This window comes from Haliaeetus albicilla, chromosome 11, assembly GCF_947461875.1.
Source record: "Haliaeetus albicilla chromosome 11, bHalAlb1.1, whole genome shotgun sequence".
NCBI lineage: Eukaryota > Metazoa > Chordata > Aves > Accipitriformes > Accipitridae > Haliaeetus > Haliaeetus albicilla.
This window is the reverse complement of record NC_091493.1, coordinates 32,334,925-32,354,321: the sequence shown is the minus strand read 5'-3', so window position 1 is coordinate 32,354,321 and position 19,397 is coordinate 32,334,925. Positions and strand designations below refer to the sequence as shown.

Here is a 19,397-nt window from a genome sequence, read left to right as displayed (position 1 = left end):
ATACAATAAGATCCTATGTTACACTTAAATTAGATAAAAATCATCTTTATTTCTATGACTTGTTTAAGGTGAAGATAAGTAGCTACTGAAACAGCTTAGGAAAAGCTTTTGTCTTCCCATTAATGCAAAATATTGAAAGGTACAAAAGGTCAAAAGGCCTGAAGACCTTTGTAATTTTTCCAGCATGTTAAGTGATCAACGAAGTGCTCACAAAACATTAGATGAACAAATGTTCAGAATGTTCCCTAAGTCAGAGCAAGCTCTGGCTTGTCCTCTAAAAGGAATATGATGGAAGATAGTTCTTAATAAGATATACTCTGAAAGTACATATAGTGTGTATATGCGTATATGTACCAACAGTGCACATGCACTTAAAGAAAGACAAGATGATAGGGAAGGGACTGGTAATATTTTTGTTAAACAAACCTCTCTACTATTGCAACTTGTAGGTGTGTTTTCATAGGAAGGGTTAATACAGCTTGTTCAGTATATAGTTCGAGGGGGTTGTGTGTTTTTTCTTTTTTAACATTTGAGTAGTGTTGAGTGAAGTCCAGTTGCACTATATTGTTTGTCCTCTTCACTACTTCATGTTCATAAATAGGTATTTTGTTATCAACTGATGAGGTTAATCTGGGTTTCCCACATGGTTCTTCATTTATCCTCCTTGCATACCACATTTGTCCAAGTACCCCCTTTTTATGTCTGTGTGGCAGAAAAAGGAGATTATTCTGGCACTGGCTGCATCTAATGCAACTCCTTGATATTCTTATCCATAGGGGTTTGTTTGCCTTGGGTATTCTAGGCGTTTGTTTTCAGTTTAAAGAACTGCATTATTTTAGCTTGAGAATAGCATTTCTGTGTCTACTAGGGAATTGGACCCTTGTGAATATATCAGAAATGAGAACTAGAGCACTGTCTGGGATTAATTAGACGCGATAGATACATTTGCAGTGATGCAAAGAAGAGGCATCATGTGATCTCCTTTTTACTTGGTCAGCGTTTCTCAAAGCCACGTGTACTTTTAGCAGGAAGGTGAACTTGGTGTAAGTTTGTAAGAAAGATTTCATAAAGCTATAGTTCTGGGGTTTTTTTTCCTTTAGGAGTCAGATAATATGGATCATGCCAAACGTAATTTCCAAACAGCATAATGATAATGAAAGTGGCATATGACACGTTACGTCTGTGTTATTTTGTATCATCAAGCCACAAAAATAGACATTTAGACCAGTTTCAGTGAGTTTTCATAAAACATAATGTTTAAACAAGCGTAATGCTCAAGCCCTGTAGATCAGGCCAAATGTAAAGAACTTTGAGGAGTGAAAGGGCTAAATATGCCTCAGAAGGTCTTAATCAGAGTTTGTTGATGTAACATGTATGTTGAATGAGCTGGAAGAGGGTGTAATATGCATCAGCTCAGACTTCATTTAATCTCCATTGAATTTGGTGTTGTCTCAATAAAGCACTGTCTCTGCTATGAAAGAATCAAAACAAGTCCATGAACGAAAGAAACCCTGACCCTGCTGAAATCAGAGACAAAACTCTCATTGAGAGCCAGGATTGCATCTCACATGCCTAGAATTTTTCAGAGGCATTCAAGAATATTGCAAAGCCCCTGTAAGACTTCCATGTAAAAAGAGCTCCGAAGTAATGTGTATTCCTCTGCTCACAGACCTTCCTATAAGGAGTCTACCCACCTTTGTAGTGATTTTGGGCCTTGGTTTTCACAGGTTCCTGCTTTCTTTCCCCGAGGCAGGTCTCTGAAATCAAATGCTCTCTGTGTGTGATCACTATTTCCAGGGTTTTGTGGATGCAGCTGAAAGCTCTCCTCTGGAAAACAGACGTGCTTTGGCTGTTTCATGACTTTCGGTTTTGTGTGGGAAATAAGGGCTACACATCTGGACAAGATGATGAATGATATCATTCAGAACAAAACTTGAATAGGACTTAGGGTTTCAGGTGGTATTGAGCTCTTTTTCCTACGTGTATTCAGAAAAAGAGCAACTAAATTGCAAGTTGACAGAAGGCTCAGTGTTGGTTGCAAGTTGACAGAAGGCTCAGTGTTGATTGCATATGGGTTTTTTGGCCTGATCCTGTGAACTTACCTTGTGAATCACACAGTGAGCCCAGTGGTGAACACTTCAGAAGGCAGCAGGAACCTGCATTACACCGTGCTGTGTATAGGCAAGCAGTTATATTCCTGACTGCTAGGGGAACCTGCTTAACAAATCAAGCTATAGAAAATGGGAACTACCCGGTGGAGCAAACAGAATGAAAGAAAAAAAAGGCTCTGAATTTCACTTCTGAGGCTGCTGTGTTAAAGTGATTGATTTTTACATTAAACTTACTCTGTTATCTCTTAAAATCCCCCACCCACCTACACACATGCATTCAACTTCATGCCAGGGGTGTGGGAACCAGTTTTTCCTACAGTGTTGGCGAACTGGAGTGCTTGCTGCTTTGTGGAGTTAACACTAGTTATGGCATATCTGAGATAGTAAGAGAGACTCTCCTGTGCAGGCACAGCAAGGAACCCAAATTCAGAGCATGCACAGCCGCTACTTTTATGTAAAGCTGCAAGCAGGCTGGCCAGGAGGCCCTGGGAGGCAGGTGCAGGCAGTCTAGCAGCTCTGCTTTCCTGTGTGCATATGCACATTCTACAGATGTTGGCACTGCTTTCATAAAAAGTGGGTGATTTTACAGCTGCATCTGAAGCACTTAAGCCTTGTTACAAGAGTGGGTTCCTCAGGGATGGTCTAATGAGAATCTAAGTAGATGTACCATTCCCTCCCACAGTGGTTGGAGGTAATGAGACTGCCATCCTAGAAAGTGTAAAGGAGAGTCATTTGTCAGTACTAGTAGGAGTCATTACGAAGAGAGAGACTGCACAGGAACCCCAGGAAATACAAGCCAATGGAGACATTGATAAAGCAACATGTGCGGGATTATACCACGCTAATTGCCTGCCTGGTACTGTGTGCATTGTACAACATTACCAGTTCTCTCTAAACAAAATATCTATGTACAGATACAAGATGAGCAAGCGTATATTTATGGGTGTGAGCATACTTAGTTGTGTCTAGTTGAGATAAAGAGGGGGCTATAGGAAGGATTTCTTCCCTGTATTTGTAGTGGTGATGATAGAGGCATTGTAAATTGAACACACTCACATTTTGACTGCTAGTTCCCAACAGGTAAAATGTATTTGTGACTCCTCTGTTGTGACAAGTCCACAGGTCAATAAATCCCTTTTGATTCTTCCCTTTCATTGAATATGCTAATTGCTAATGGAAGCAGAAAGGCAGAATGACATGTCTTTATAAAGGCTATAAATTTTAGAATTAACTATATCTTGAGGCCATCTCAATATTGATGGTTTTTTCCCTATAAAACAATGATTTTGCTGAAAAGTAACTTAAATAGAAGCAAAAGACATAAGTAAAATCAGCTTAACCAAGTTAGGTGTTTCACCATCACAGTATCTCAAAGGCTGGACAAGTAGAACTCAATATTGGAATTGCCAAGTAAAGGACCATAGATTGAGAAATGACAATATTGTTTTAAATAATTGTTCATACTGCTTTTCAGAGTTAGTAAACCTAGCAATTACTGTCACCTGGCCAGAAGCTCAGCATTGCTGTACCCAAAATAAAAAAACATCATCAACTCATGTGGCTGAAAGAACATCATGTCATTTAGGGCTGAACTATCCAAGTGGTAAATGAATTTTGCACATGCATTCTTCTGGACGAATTTTTTACAGCCAAGCCCCCTGAACTGTGCATGTAATTTTTAAAACATGTGTATGCAGATGGATTAACTTGTGTACTGGCAGAGGCCTCTGTGGCACATCTCTCTCAGTGAGGTTTGTACAGAGCTTTTTGTTTTTTCTCCCTTTTGGTGCCTTTTAGATTGACAGATGACCGTTCAAGTAAAAGAGGAACTTTTGTGTAAAGACAACTTCCTTTTTCCTTCCCCCTCAGCCTACCTCCACCCCTCTGCCCCAAATATATAAATAAGAAGCGTGCTGAGTCCAAGGCTTTGGGTCCTCTAATGGGACATAGGAAACCTGCAGCTGAAAGGAGGCCTGCAGTTTCTTTTTTGTTGTGTTTTATAGCCCTCCTGTACTTGTGTCATCCTTGTCCCCCCATTTTTTTTCCTTACTCTGTTAATCAGCTTTTCTAGGATTTTTTAATCCATTGCGCATACCTGAAAAATGGAAGGGGTTTGATGCTCCCCTACTTCTCACCATTGTGGTCACCCATACCCATGTAAAATAAGCACCCATGTGGACGGTTTTTGCTTGCATGAGTTTGCACTAGTGTGAAGAATGGGACAGAGTAAAAGGCAGCAACATTATTTTGTGGTACACACAGTCATGTGTTTGGATATCTGGCTGTTAAGCCTTGATACTTGGGGATCAACCAGCATGATTCTGCAGCAACCCTCTTGCCCTGACAGACATGGGAACTTTCAGGGCTGTTGGATTGCTGTGGTGGATTGTTAGGAGGCAAAGAAATAGTCCTAGTAAGAGCGATCCTACAAATGGAACAAACGGTGTGCGCAAAATGGAACTTAAGTTTTAGACATTAGATTCAGATTTGCTAAATCAGCAGTGGTGAAGTATTGTCACCAGAGCCAAATTTGGCATTGACAGAGATTTGGGGTGGCATCAACGATATGGGCTCAGCCACCAGATGGGCTGCATTACTTTGCAAATGATTTTGCCATATCAAAAATTTCCTACCAGAGAGCTAAACCAATGAAAGAGTGTAAGGAACAGTTTTGCCTTTTGATATGGGCCAAGTGACCTAACAGCTGTTTTCCATCTCTAGCTTCTGTATGCTTTTGGTTTAGGGAACTGTAGTAACTGCCAGCATCTGCTTCTATCTGCTTGGGAGTTGGTTTCATTTTGGGTTTGCGTATCAGCTGCTATACTTTGTGTCTGTAACTTTTAACTTCAAATATGAGTCTCCGTACTAAATCATTGCCAAGTAACCTTCCATTCTTCTTTTCCACGCTGCCCATCTAATCACCAGCTACGAGCACACAGCTCCTGCCTGCATGCCGTCAGAATGAGTCTGAGCTGCTCAAACCTCAACTCCAGCCTGAACATGAATTTTTGTCTCTGCAGGAATATCAGGGGAAAAAAGTCACCAGGGCTACCAGTTCTCGTTATTGTTTGTATTTATATTTTTGGTTCAACTTCTTTTCTCCCTGGACGTTTTGATTCCACCAGTTTTGTTTGGGTTTGATTGGGCTTGCTTTTTTTTATTGCTCTCCCTCTTCTCATTTTGTTTTCTCCATTCTTTCATTGGAGGCAATGAGCCGTCCAGCGGTCGGAACTCCCCTGTCCCCTATCGGCCCGACAGCCGCCCTCTCACTCCAACTTACGCTCAGGCCCCTAAACATTTCCATGTTCCAGGTAGGAGCTGGCACTGTATGTGTCTCGGTGTCCTGTCACAGTGTAGAATGTAGCCTTTGTAACTTCTGTCTTGTCTCCATTGTTTCACGCTGTTTACCATGGGGTGCACCCTTAGGGTTTGGAACTGTTCCTGGGCTTGCTGAGAGGAGTAGTGCATTAAGAAATGGGGGGGGGGGGTCATTGTGATTTTTACCTATTCTGTTGTTCAGGTATTTCACTGTTAGAATGCCTTGGTTTTCAGGGTCTGTCGGTGGCCTGTGAGCTGGATATGAGCTATGCAGGGCTTGATTTTTCTCCCAGTTGCACCAGCTGAGCACCAGCATAACTGCTAACTTTGGAGGAGTTGGTTTTGAGTCACATGCGGAAAAGAGTTGACCAGTGAGCCATTACATATGTTTTTCATTCAGATTGTTGTAACTTCTTTCAGTCTTGAACCCAACAGTTCTAGTTTAGTGTTTCCTTTTTTTTTTTAAAGCAGATGAGGATGTTTCTTTACTTGTTTTGTGCAATGGCTTGGTGTCCTCAGAGAGACCTGCAGATCCACAAGGATATGTATGCCTTAGGATGCCTTTTCTATAAAGGGCAGGCTTTGTTTTGAAGTGAGCTACACAGTTCTTCCAGCCTCTGAGAAGATCATCTGTCTTGGATTTTGATGGGATGAGGGTAGGGTTTGTCCCTAGCGTTGTGGACATGCATCTTCTAACTGCATCAGTGCTAGCTGAAAGCTTATTGTACCCAGTTATTCTTCAGGTCCCCTTCAGTCTAGTATCCCTTCACACTGCCAGAGGTTACTGCTCTTCCTCCTTTCCTCAGATCTGGCAGATAAACTGTTTGTGGGAACTTCCCTTTAAATAAGAGTGACCTGGCTTGGCTAAAGTAGGCTGTTTTAACTGCTTAAGCTAACCTGGCTCACTTTGACTTGCGTAAGCTAAAGCTCACTTACTTGCATGAATAGCTCTGAGTAATAATCTCTAGCATGGTGGGAGAGCTGTCCTCTTCAGCTGGCGCAGTGCAGCCACAGAAGGAGCTGTGTTCCTGTCCTCCTTAGAGCTTTCTGGTGTAGATGTGCGCAGAAGTACTGCATGACTACCCTTGCAATGTTTATACCTGTTTGCTGGTCAAGTAGCCATAACAGATCGCTAGCAAGACACCTCAGTGTCTTTGTGTGCAATGAATTTGCCTGTTTAGTCAAGGATGTAGGGTTCTGCAGAGTAAGATTTGCCTCTGTTTCAATAGAGTTTTAAAGTTAGCTTTCCTTAATGCCAAAGGCTAAGTTGTCTCCTGTAGCACTTTAATTGGATCTGTGATAACAGCATGTATTTCTAAAATGCTTTTTCATCTTTCATTCTAATATAACTGAAAACTTTTTTCAGGCAGTATGAAGTAGCAAAATGGGTTTCTGACATAAATTTTCTAGTTCCCAGCAGCTCATTTTGGTCTTCTAATAAGTTTTTGACAGATTTTTGCACTGTAGCACTGATTTTGGATTAACTTTTGTATTTGTGGCTGTGCCGAATACATGAAGTGTTGGGCCTGGGTGGGAGGATAGTTTAGAACAAACTGGTTCCTGTCTTAGATTATTATTTGTAAAAATATGGTATCTTTAGATATGTTGTAGATTTACTGCATTAAAGTTCTGGGAAGTGCTTTTATTCTGATTTACATTGATAATGTGCAACATGGTAGGCCTTACAAAAAAAAATCACGAAAAAGAAATAAAATCTATCCTTGTGGTTTGAGAATTAGTAGTCTGTTAGTTAACAGTGCATAAAGCATCCCTTCGACTCACTGAAGTATAGCTGTTGTTGACTGTTCAAAGCAGTGTATTAGGCAGCCATTTTGTTCTCTGGATTTTTAAGTGAATTGTAGGCTCACTGCATTCTCCTCTGCTCAATCCAGCCAGTCAGATGGAAAGAAAATTGAGCTGTTATGACTGAAGCACAATTTTCCACAAAAGTTATTTGGGGTAGTTTTCCCCAAATGGCTTGTATCTTCACCATTGAAATGTCTTGCTTGTTTGCATTTCTTCTCTATCTTTTATCCCACCGATAATCTTCTGAATGTTTAAAATTAATGGTTCATGACTTGGATGCATCCACATGTTACAGAATCAGCTCCAAAGGACTTCATACCACATGTCTTTGACTTTTCACTTGTTCTTATGTTTTCTTTTCTTTAAACAATCTGATTTTGTATAATACTAGAAATAGCTTTCTGGCTTTTTCTTGTGCTACATCCTTGATTTGGTCTGTCTGTTGTTTTAGTGTTGGAGTTATCTTTATCTACAACTGAAGTAGTTTTCATATTCCCATTTTTCTGTTTCTCAATTTCACAGATCAAGGTGTCAACATTTACAGAAAACCACCCATCTACAAACAACACGGTAAATGATCTTTCCCTTCTTATTTCAAAACTGGAGTGTCAACTAAATTAAAAGGCATGCAGACTAGTGAAAAGCATTCAGTTTTTACTTTGTAAGCATAAAAAATTAGTAGTCCAAGCTTGAAACAGCTGTTATTGCATGTCCTGCTGAGTGTTTATGTTTTAAAGCATGTTGTTTCATTTGGATCATATGGTTTAAATCTTGGCCATGTTGATATTAATGGCAAAATTGCCATTAACTGGGATTTTCCTGTCTCTTTAGCATTATGATGCCTTCCTGTATTTCACTTCTTTAAGTTTATGTTTTCAGAATACAGGTATTGATCATGATCAATGTTAAAATGGATTAACAACAGACTGTTCTCTGACAGGGACTTCATGGAATATCCTTATTTTAAACAGACAAAGTATAATAATTTATTTTAACAGCAAAGATGGAGATGTTATTATCAGACTGGAATTCCCAATGTACCTGTGGCTTTAAATAAGAATCTTTAATTGTTGAAGATAATACAGGTGACTTACCACTGGCAGGGCTATTTTGATTGTCAAGCCCTGTGATACAGCTCAGGTAGTACGCTGTACTTGTTTTTCCAGGTGTTAGGATTCTGAGTTGGACAGTAGTGTTAGTGCTTTAATCTTTTCGGTGTAGACGTCATTATAGCAAGTCTGAAATGACGATGATGGCAGAAGCCCACTGCCTTGCCAGTCTTCAGTACTGCAGAGCAAGGTCCCCCTTATAACGGAGTGTGTTCATTCTTCCCTTCTGCTGTGAACAGAAAACTTTGAATAGGAGATGATTTTTATGTAGTGGGGTGAAAGAAGGATGACTGCTTTTTAAAGACTGAGTTTGCATCCCTTTGCAGACCCTTTATCCAGTGAAATGTATTTAGGGTTAAGTTGCAAATTAGCAGTACTACAGGGTTTAGATGAAGGGTTGGCTGAGAGCCACTGAGCTGAGATGATTAGGAAAGCCCAGGAAGTCCATTCTCTAGTCAGGAACAAGCATTGCAAATAACACTGCTGTGGTATTTTGTCAGGGTTTTTTCCTTTTTTTTTAATAAGTTTCAAACCATATGCTAATTTTGGGAAAAGTCTTAACATTATTTTTGTTTATTTTTATGGTTTTAATGTATCTCCTCACCTCCCATTAACATGTGAATGTTTAACCACTGACATCACCAATTCTAATACGTAAGTACTGTTTGAAGTCATGCTTTTGTAAACTCTGACCAGCTTCCTCCGTACTTGCAATTATGCTTAGAGTTTCCCAGTCATAAAATGCTCAGAATTCCCAATGATACCTAATACTGATGTTCCTAAACTACCCTGAACATGTTGGATGAGCAACACAGTGCTTCACTTTGTTAACAGAAGTCTTTCTGTTTAAAAAAAAAGAGAAAAGGGGAAAAAAAGTCCAGAATCCTTCCTTCTGATCCAATAGCTTCATATAAGAGAAGGTGATCTGAGCTAGCAGTTTGCAGATAAGATGTAGTTAAGGCTGGTTTTAATGTAAATTGAATCCTGTTGGAATTTATTTTTTTATATGTCAAGAAGTGAAAGCCATAATGCACATCCTCACATGCTTTTAAGAGACTTTGGCTTAGACTGGAATCTTAAGTGGATGCCCCACTGATGAGATATTTTATTGGTGAGGTTCATTTCATTGCAAGTGCCTTTCCCTGCCAAGTTGATCTGAATGGAGTTTAGTATTTATTAATAAATTCACATCTGCTTTTACTACTACTGCATGCTAATAAGCAAGGGCATGCAGCAGAAAAAATCCACTGGTTAAATAAATATATTTGTTTCAGATTTATTTTTTTGTTTGTTTTGCAGCTTTTCACAGAAACATAGGAAATAATTAGCATCAGTAGAGCTAAAATTAGTGCTGTTCCTTTGACGCATTTGTTTTCTTGCCCTAGAGGGAAGGCAGATCAGTACATATATCTGGTTTCATCTTCATTAATAATCAGCTGTCCTTAGGAGATATTGGCAAATACTGTTAGACTGAATTTTCTCACTCTTGCCTAATCATTCTAACACTGTGCAACCCTAGTAAAATCCAAAGCTGATTTGAGGTTATTTTGGGGGTGGGGATGGGGGAAGATAGGAGGGTTTGATTCCAATCTATTGGCAAGAGAAAGACATTACTTTCCTTCAAATTGCAATCAGAAAAGCAAAACATGAAAATGTTTGCTTTTGAAAATTAACTTCTTGTAAAGTATAAAATTTTGCCAAAATAAGGACAACCTTTATATTGGTACAGATTATTACATAGCTAAGTTCCCTGATTGCCATCTAGATGCAGCTGCTTTGGCAGCACAGAGCAAGTCCTCCGAGGATATCATCAAGTCCTCCAAGTTCCCAGCAGCTCATGCACCCGCACCCAACGAGATACCAAAGATTGAGACGGACCACTGGCCAGGTCCTCCCTCCCTTGCGGCCATAGGTATGCAAAAAAAAATGATACAAGCGATGCGGCTTAAAAGGTACTGGTAACCAAAGTAGATTAATACTGGAGCTGTAAAAATGAGTAGTGAAGATTGTGTCCACTCCAGGTGTTTACCACAAAGTGCAGTTCTTCTGGTGAGACCTCTGAGTGTCTGTGAATTTAAAACTCTTGAATAGCGCTGAGTAGAAGAGGTTTTGCTAAAGGGCTGATCACACTGATACTAACCTATAGACAAATTATGTGAACTGCCATGCAGTAGCTTAAAAAACGTGGTGTGTCACACAAGCCTGACTTCTTTCAGTCATTGTCTATTTAATCTTTTAGTCCTAAACTAATAGCAAATATTCCACAGAAAATATGATTGCTTCCAACAAGAAGCAATGACTGAAGTGGAAAAATTAATGGACTAAAAAAGTCCTGATTTTCAGAGTTACTGTTTCTACAGACTGTATTTTTCTTCTGTGTTGTAGCACTACAGGTATCTTATTTTCTTTTCTTTAAATCATGTGCATCATCATTTTAAAATTTTTTTTGGTTTTGTACTTTTTTCTCTCTGTTAATTTTTATTGACCCCTATAGCATAAAATAAGCTATCTAACCTAGTTCCTTTATGAAGTCATGTCTGAAACACTGAACGTGTTGCCTGTTTCAGGTTTCTCTGAAGGAGTGTATGGTTTTCATCGCAATGGGATTTTTGTAGAAGTGCTAAGAGAGGAGACAGAGGGTGGGAGAGCTCAATGACCAATTGAAGGGGCTGCTTATGCAGCGGCAATTTTTTTAAGATGTCCTTTATATAGGATTGCAACCTGACAAACATTACAGTCATGGTGATAACATCTACATACTTGAAAGTCTCCTGACAATGCTTGTGTTAACTACAGCATTATTATGTTGTATGTCTGAGGTAGAGCCTTTGTTGGAAATTTTGGCTCTCAGCTCAGTCTCTAGGCAGTGGATGACAACTTTTAATTGTTTCCAGTAAAAGTACTTTGTATATTGGCTATCAGGTGATTTTGCTAGAGAAACTAAACAGGACTGGTTGGACACTATAAAGATAAAAATGTGCTCATGGAAGTATTTTATTTAGAAATAAGACGGTATCACACAAGATTGATCTCTAAAAAACAAACCCACAAGCCCCAGGTTTTTCAGCTTCTTGTCTGATTTTCTGAGTGTGATATTTTGCTTACAGAGCTAGAATGAGCTCAACTGTCAAAAAAAAAAAAAAAGAGTATTACTGCCACTGTATTGAAAAGTCTTGCAAAAGCCTGAGACACCAAAAAAAAAAATTTAAATACAAACAAATAATTTCTCCATAACCTTTTGTCTCTCTCCATATTAGCATCAATTTAACTGCTGTACAAAACATTTAATTGATATAAACCTTTCTGATACTTTAGTTGCACAATTTAGTTTTCATTCAAATAAAACACTCAGTTTGTCTAGCATAGGGTTGGTGAATATATCAGGATATAGCCTGTGTGGAAAAAAAATACAACTGCTGTCTAAATGCTTGCAGCAATATCATATTCTGTGCACTCATGGGAGTGTCCTGGTGTCCAAATTGGACTATTTCTTAAGAAAATTCAAGAAAATAAAGATTATTGAATAAAAAGTAAGGAACTAAAATGTAGAACACCTGTGTCTTAATTAACTCAACTTTATCCAATGGATCAAATCAGTTTGCTTCATTTTAGACTAAAAATAAGGCCTTGTTTATTCCAAATATGAGTGCCCATTTAGGAGATTAATGTAGTTTAATTTTCCATTTGAAATATTAATTCAGATTTACTTTTCTGAGTCTAGATAGAAGTACAAATGTAAATCAGACTTTATGTTTCCAGCCACTGATACAGTTACTGGTGCAATTAAACCCCATGGTTCCAGAACTAGCAATCTGAGCTCCTTTTTTCTATTACATTGATTCATGTCTTTTGTGTCCAGGACTGTTTCTTGGTTTGGAACTCACGTGCGGTTTAACTTCTTAATGTTATAAGAAGCCTGATAGCCATAGGGCAGGCTATTTGAGTGAGTTTTATTAAGAGTGAGTTTTGAAAAAGTCTTTTGAGTCTGTAAGAGAATACTGCTTTGTTTATACAGTAAATCAAACTGACCAGTACTTTGAACTAGCATTGAAATCTTCAAGCTGCAGTTGAACTGATACACAAAGCTCTCTCTGTACTGTGATTTTATGGAAGCAGGAGCTGACATGAGACGCAGATCAAGTGGAAGAGAGGAAGATGATGAGGAGCTACAGAGACGCCGGCAGCTGCAGGAGGAGCAGCTCATGAAGGTGGTTATAAGCTTGTCTTCATGCCATTTCTGAACACCACCCAGAAAGTGCCCCTTTGTTTTCTGCAAGCAATTTCTACTAATGCCCTGATCAGCTTTATTTTATTGATTTTTTTTTTAATTGCCATTTAATAGCTCAACTCTGGTCTCGGACAACTGATATTGAAAGAAGAGATGGAAAAGGAGAGTCGCGATAGGTCAGCCCTTTCTGCCAGTCGTTACGATTCTCCAGGTAATACATGTAGGCAATAAAGCTAATAATGAACAGTGGATAATGAACACCACATATACACATATCAAGCGGTCTCCCAGAAGAGACCACTGGGAAGACTGCTTCGTATGTGTATGTGTGGTATTCTCCCCTCAAAGAGTGGCCTAATTTATTAGCTGGTTTTGGTGACAGGAGGAGTGTTGTGGTTGTTTTTTAGTTAGAAGAAATATGAGGTTGAGAATTTTCAGGCAATTTTGAGGAGAGAGATTTTCTAATATAGATAAGCAGTGAAGTAAAATATTCAGTGACTGTCACATCACACATATGCTAATAGGCTGGGTTATTAAATTACAATAACACGTTTTGCTTAAACTGGTGGTTCCTATCACTGTTTAATCTCTCCTCCCAGGGACAGAAAATCAGCAACATTTACCAATGGGGCTGCATATTCTGAACACAGCTAGTGTTTTGACCTTGGCTGACATTCTGATTGGGTGTATTCTGTTCCAGAGCAAAAGCACAAAAGTCAACTTTGGTTAATTGGTGGCTCAGATTCTTGGCCTCATTGCAGATTTTTATATACATCTGTGGCCTTCTCAGATCTCCAGAGAATGGTTTGAGGGTTTTATTTCACTGTCTTCATCCCCCTGCCATTTTAGCACAGCAACTGTACTTTGAGCCAAGAAGGGACAAGATGAGTCTCTTTGGAGTCATCCACTGGAGTAGCTGCCAAGCAAACTAAGATTTCCTTGTGTTCCCTGTTGCATAAGTGTGTTGCCTCTATTTATGGTCTTGGAGAGGATGTCTGTGGCTCTCCCTAACTATCTGTAATTCTTACAGGGCTGGAGTCTACCTGCTCAACTCAGAGCTTATGACTTTTTTATTAACGTTAGCGCAGGTTGGAGAACTCCTTTATTGGAGATGTGTCCATCCCTCTTTGCAGTTGTAATCAGTGCAGTCATCAGTTGCCTTTTGTGGAATCAGTGGTACCTTTCCCAAAGCTGCTTATTGCTGGCAACATCAGTGCCTCAAGTTCTACATTCCATGCCCTTCTGTCATAAAAATAACATTTAAAAAACCAAAAATTGCATTCCTATATGGAGGATCTTGTCAGAAGGAGCTGTATTAACTCTAGAGGTGCTATTGATCATTATGCTGACAATCCTTCTATTTATACATCTTTTTATCTGTATTTGAAACACACCCTTGACATTCCCATGTTGTCTTTGTCTTGCTTATGCAATGTCTGAGGTCGGTGCAAATACTAAGTTGAATGCCCCTACATACCTTATTTCATTTTCATTTCAGATGAAAGCAGGGGTCACAGAGCTCTGTTGAATCATGTCATGTTCTCAGAAGTGTCACATGTGCAGGATAACTATAATTTTGGATCAGAATGCCAAATTCTCAAACTTGTTTGAATTCACTCAGCACTGCCCATTCTGATCATTCTCCTGTTGAAGTCAGTACCAAAACATCTGTCAATTACAGTGTTACAGGACTAAAACTAATAGCCTTTTCTCCTTTGTAGAAAAAAATAGCAAACTGAAACATCTGAATACAGAGAGGATGTAGTACGCTAGTCATATGTATCTTGGCTTGTGCCGTAGCAGAAGCTGGGAGCATGAGTCCAATAATAGTTGCAGTAGAAAGAATAGAAAGGAAATTCATGAAAGGTTCAGAGGGTATAATGATACATAAACCACGTGTGCCACTTATGGGAGTGGAATTGAATGGACCTGCATGGGAGACTTAACAGGGAACCTATCCAGTCAAATACTGCTGATCTTAGATTCTCCTTGTCCTTTACCTTGGTCCCTTTATAAGATGCACAGCAATACTTTATCTAGCTAAGGACTAAAAAGTTATTTTGCTCTTTTTTCTGATCCTCGAGTGTTACTTTCAACTCAGTGGAGACCACTTTGATTTTGAGCCTGGCAAAATCACAGTGTCCTTTCTTGATGACCTACCACCATGGCATGATAAAGCTGCATGTAACTTTCAGAATGTGTGGAAGGTTGTGATGTGTTTGGGGCTGAGATGTTAGTTTCTTAAAGTCAGTGTGTCTTAGTTGGTTATGTATATGCTTAGTTCTTTTAATTGTGGTTTTTTTATGCCAGTTGATTCCTCAAATGTTATTGTTTTTGAGTTTTCATGGGATGTCTCCAGTAAAAGATTTTTCCCTTCCTCATTCAACAGCACATGCTTCAGCCTCCAAAACCTCTTCTCTCCCTGGCTATGGAAAAAATGGACTTCACAGGGTAAGGAGATGGTGATTTTGAGAAGCAAAAGTGGATTTAATTATCCATGGTATTTATTTCCATATTAACTGTATTGGATTTTCAGTTTGATCAAGGTTTTTTATAAGACCATCTGAAGTCAGACAAAACTTAATTTCCCTTCCCACAAACTATATTGTTAAAAAGGCAAGAAAGCAATGCAAGAAACATTGTGAAAATTGAGGGGGAAATAAAAGGCTTAAAGGAATTTATTTCTCCCCATATACCAACCTGCTTGTGAAGTCATGAAATGTGAATTTATGTGCATGTCCCTCTTTTCCTGTTACAGCCGGTGTCTACAGATTTTGGTCAGTACAACAGCTATGGGGATGTGAGTGGTGGTGTTAGAGGTAAGGCTAACTTTACCTAAAAGAGGAGCCTTTTTAGATGCCACTTCATTGCTGAACATGTTTGATTATTTCTGCTGGTTTATTTTAAGGTTGTGGATGTGGTTACTTTGCATTTTCTCAGTACATTGTAGCTTCCTCTGGTAAACTCAACAATTAACTCAAACTCTGCAAATACCTGTTAAAAAGTTTGGGTTTATTTTGATAAATCTGCTATGTGGAGCTGATCCTTGTTTATGCCAAGGGAGTGCTTTAGCATTGGTGCACATGGAAAGCAGGTAACATGTATATTATCAGGAATATGTACTGAGTTCTGTTGTGGTGTTTTCTTTCTCTGAAAATTACCATCCACTGCACGGTCTGAAAGAATGTGCCACAGTGAAGAAAGGAGGATAATGCCTTCCAACCCCTGTTGCTGCTCATGATTTTCATTATGACTTTGAGCTAGGTATCAGTCATTGCCTAATAAAAACTGACAATTAATATTTATGAAAGTGATGTAACTTTGAGAGTTAATGTTTTGAAATGGTTTGAGCTGAGAGAGAGGGAGGCTAGTTATCACCAAAGTGAGATTGATCCCGATCATCTTAGATACCCTATGATCAGGCATCTTCTGTTGCTGCTTGCGTCTCTCTATAGGCTGTGGAGGAATCTAGACAGCTACCTGATGGAGAGGTTAGGTGAGGTGAACCCTGCTCTACACATTTGAAATTTAGTTGACTATTTAATCACTTGATTATGGTTTTGTTTTTCTTAATATTTCAAAAGTGACTTGATTTTCCTGAATGAGAAGCCTGCTCGAAATGAAAAGGGCTGCAATATTTGGAGTGTTTGACTCTTTACAAAGTCCAAAAGTAGGAAGGTTGCTGGCCTTAGAGAATTGGGTGGGATTTTCAAAAGATCAGGTGAACCAGAAGACACAAGGATTATCTGGTAGATTGTGACAGATTCCTGTTCTTCCACACTCTAAAACTGATGAGATTTCTCTTTTGCTTTTCAGATTTCCAGGTAGAGTACAGATTTTCATCAATCAACTGACAACAGAACTAAAAGCATCTACTTTTCTTGTCGAAGTCTGAATTTCTGCTGCAGGGAAGGGTTTCTTAAGACAATAGCTTTGATTTTCCTGCATGTTTAAGCGTAACCACCAGTGTAGATTCTTATCAACAAAAAAACAGGCACAGCCTCAGATTCTTCTTTGTTACGTCCCCAGAGCTGGGTTGAGACAGTTCACACCAGTTCTGTGACTTGCTCTGTAAAATCCACTGTCTGTTAATACATGAGTTATCTGTAATAGTCCTCTCTGGACAGCTGAGGGTGGGTTTATTTCCAGCCTCTCATACCGACCCCAGAGACATAAAGTCTCTTCTGGAGGCAATTTTCTTCCATACCAGGAGCCTTAAACTCCTCATTTTTACTCTGAAATTTGCCCTCCAGACAAGATGGCTGATCAATAGTTTTCTACAGTGCTGCCATTACAGATGAGCCAGTAAGAGGTGTGCTTTCAAATATAAACCCTTTTATTCCAAATCCTGTCTGCAGGGCTTTTTCCAGAATGATTTGAGTCTGGATGGCTCCTTAGCACAATCACAATATAAAATGGCAATTTAAGAAAGGGTTTAATTGCTTGGGTAATTTTGTTAATGGTGTATCAAAATCATGATGATTGGAAAGAGAATAACATTATGGGAGGAGAGAGGAGTTGTCCATGTATTGCGCTCAAAATGTTCTGTCATTAGGAACAGTACCTGTGTGAAAACAGCACCTTTTTACCCTATGCCTGTTTGTGGTTGTAGTAAAAATGTCCCGTTATAGAGACAAAAAAAAAGTATCTCAGCTGATACAGTAAGTGACAGGAAGGAAAGCCCAGAGGTGTTAAGAGTGCTTTGTATGTTTTTGGGTGGGATCTGAATTAATACTTCTGAGTATTTGTCCAGAGAAGAACCCTACTTAGTCACTGGGGTGGGAAAGGGCCCACCGCTCTCTTGGGGTCCAGAGGTCTGCCTGGGAGGTGATGTTGGTAGGCTCAGTGGGGAGCTGTCGCTAGCCTTAGCAGTGACAGAAGGCTGTGGTGGCAGAGAGGATCGAAGGATCCCTCCGCATGCCTCACAGAAGTAGTAAATGGTAGCCATGGCAATGATCTATATGATAAGACTAAATATTAAGACTTGAAGGAAGTCTTAGAGTGAAGTCACCTTTGTTTTCACCGCTACTTGAGTGCCTTTACCCTCTGTGTGTGTAACCTGTGTGTCTGATGTGTACCTGTATCTGATGCAGTCCCTTCCGGATGGTCATGTCCCTGGAATGAGAATGGACAGAGGAGTATCTATGCCTAACATGTTGGAGCCAAAGGCAAGTGCAGATGTTATTCACTTTCCTTCAAGACAGTGAAGATTTGACTGTGAAATGCAGATAAAATATGGGAAATATCTTAGTTCCCCTGTTTTTCTTTACCTCACCTCAGTCCCTGCTCCTTCTGTGCCAAACCTCTCCTTTTGTTCTGGACTTTGCCTGTTACAGATGTCAGTACTCAGGCAGGCTGAGGGCAGCCCAGGTGTGCTTCTTGGGTTAAGGAGGCTTTTCTAGAGACAAAATGAAAATACTGAAGATGCTCAATAGCTAGTTCTCTGTCAGGCTTTCACTAGCCAAAACAGGAGGCCAAACTTGATGGGAAGGTCTCAGATCTGTCAGGCTGGAAAAGTGATGCAGGATGTTGTGGCTCACAACATGCTGTTGAGGCTGTCTTAATTTAAAAATTAAAGAAGTACATGGATCTTTGCTACAAATTGGAAGTTAGATACCTACATGTCTGTCTGGATCTGTTCTTTAGCTCTCAGCGCTGTTAGCCTGACACCTTTCAATAATGTTGAATTCCCTATATAAGAAATTCCTCAGGAGATTTATTGGAAATAGAGGCAATGTCAGCTGAATATAATTTAAGATATAAATTAAAATGGGTTTGCAGCTATGTCTCAAGATGTCTGAGTCAAAAATGAACATAGTATATAGAGGGGATTCAACCAGGTCTGTGTTTTAAATCCGATAACTTTCTCTATTGCTGGTGAACCTTCCGAGAAATCATGATTTTGCTAAAGTTACAAAGATCAGCATTTCTGCAGTTGAGGAGCTCGTTTTGCAAACCAGATTACTACTTGTGCTTCCGAGTCACCTCCAGACAAACTGTACAAAGCAATAACCCTAGCTTTATGAGCTGAGACCCCAGTACAATATATATTAACAAGTGTTTTTATATATTATATAAATAAGACCTTGGGGACATCCTCAACTCCTGAGATACTACTTTTTATTCCAAATAATTTCTTTTTCAGTGCAATAGAAATTCTTAAAGCCACTACTGCTGCTGCTGCACCTGGTGATTTGGAGTGTTATTTTGGGTGACAAATTCTGTCAGTATTATTAGTGATAAAATTTATGGGAATTTTCCTGAGACAATAGGTCACTTTCAGTTGATGTTTATAAGGGTGATGCCAGACCTTCAGCATGTGTGAATTGGCAGTATTTTTATTCATGTCAATGGTCCAACACCAACTTAAACCTGATAAAGTAAAAGAAGCCAACTCAAAGTCAGCATGAAACACGTGAAAATCAGTAAACTCAAGAATGACCAAATCTTACCAAACAGTTCTCCAGAAAGGACAGAATTTGTGCATCCTGCCACCCCAGATTGAGACATGCCTTGTTGTGAATATCTAAATATAAAATGTACTTATGACCGTAGATTTTGACTTAAATTCTGCCTGTTTAAATATGAAAAGTTACATTTTAGTTTCCTATAATGCTGTATATGGTAGCCATTTCCAGTATCAAACATAAACAATGTAATTCAAAGTACAGGCTTAATTGTACAATTGTGGCAATGTCAGAATCTCCTAAGAATCTTATCTTACAATTGGTTTGTAAGCACACGTTATTTAAATTATTATTACTTACAATAAACTCAGTGGTGTGTTCATTGATGCCTGAATCTTATTTATTATATTTCTGAAAA

The 19,397-nt window shown here is 39.2% G+C and overlaps 1 protein-coding gene across 13 annotated transcripts in view; it reads left to right on the top strand.

Annotated features, from left to right (window-relative positions):
• Nucleotides 1-19,397, top strand: part of ABLIM1 (actin binding LIM protein 1) — a 209,877-nt gene that overhangs the window by 180,602 nt on the left and 9,878 nt on the right. For 7 of the 13 annotated variants that reach the window (XM_069797055.1, XM_069797050.1, XM_069797051.1 and 4 more), the window contains 8 exons: nt 5,318-5,422; nt 7,758-7,805; nt 10,110-10,256; nt 12,461-12,552; nt 12,687-12,783; nt 14,962-15,023; nt 15,331-15,391; nt 16,389-19,361. In XM_069797055.1, the coding sequence (XP_069653156.1) occupies nt 5,318-5,422; nt 7,758-7,805; nt 10,110-10,256; nt 12,461-12,552; nt 12,687-12,783; nt 14,962-15,023; nt 15,331-15,391; nt 16,389-16,426 (650 nt within the window). In that variant the 3' untranslated portion in view covers nt 16,427-19,361. Of the gene's footprint in view, nt 1-5,317; nt 5,423-7,757; nt 7,806-10,109; nt 10,257-12,460; nt 12,553-12,686; nt 12,784-14,961; nt 15,024-15,330; nt 15,392-16,388; nt 19,362-19,397 lie in introns of those variants that run through there. The other 6 variants (XM_069797057.1, XM_069797056.1, XM_069797044.1 and 3 more) reach the window with 5 other exon arrangements.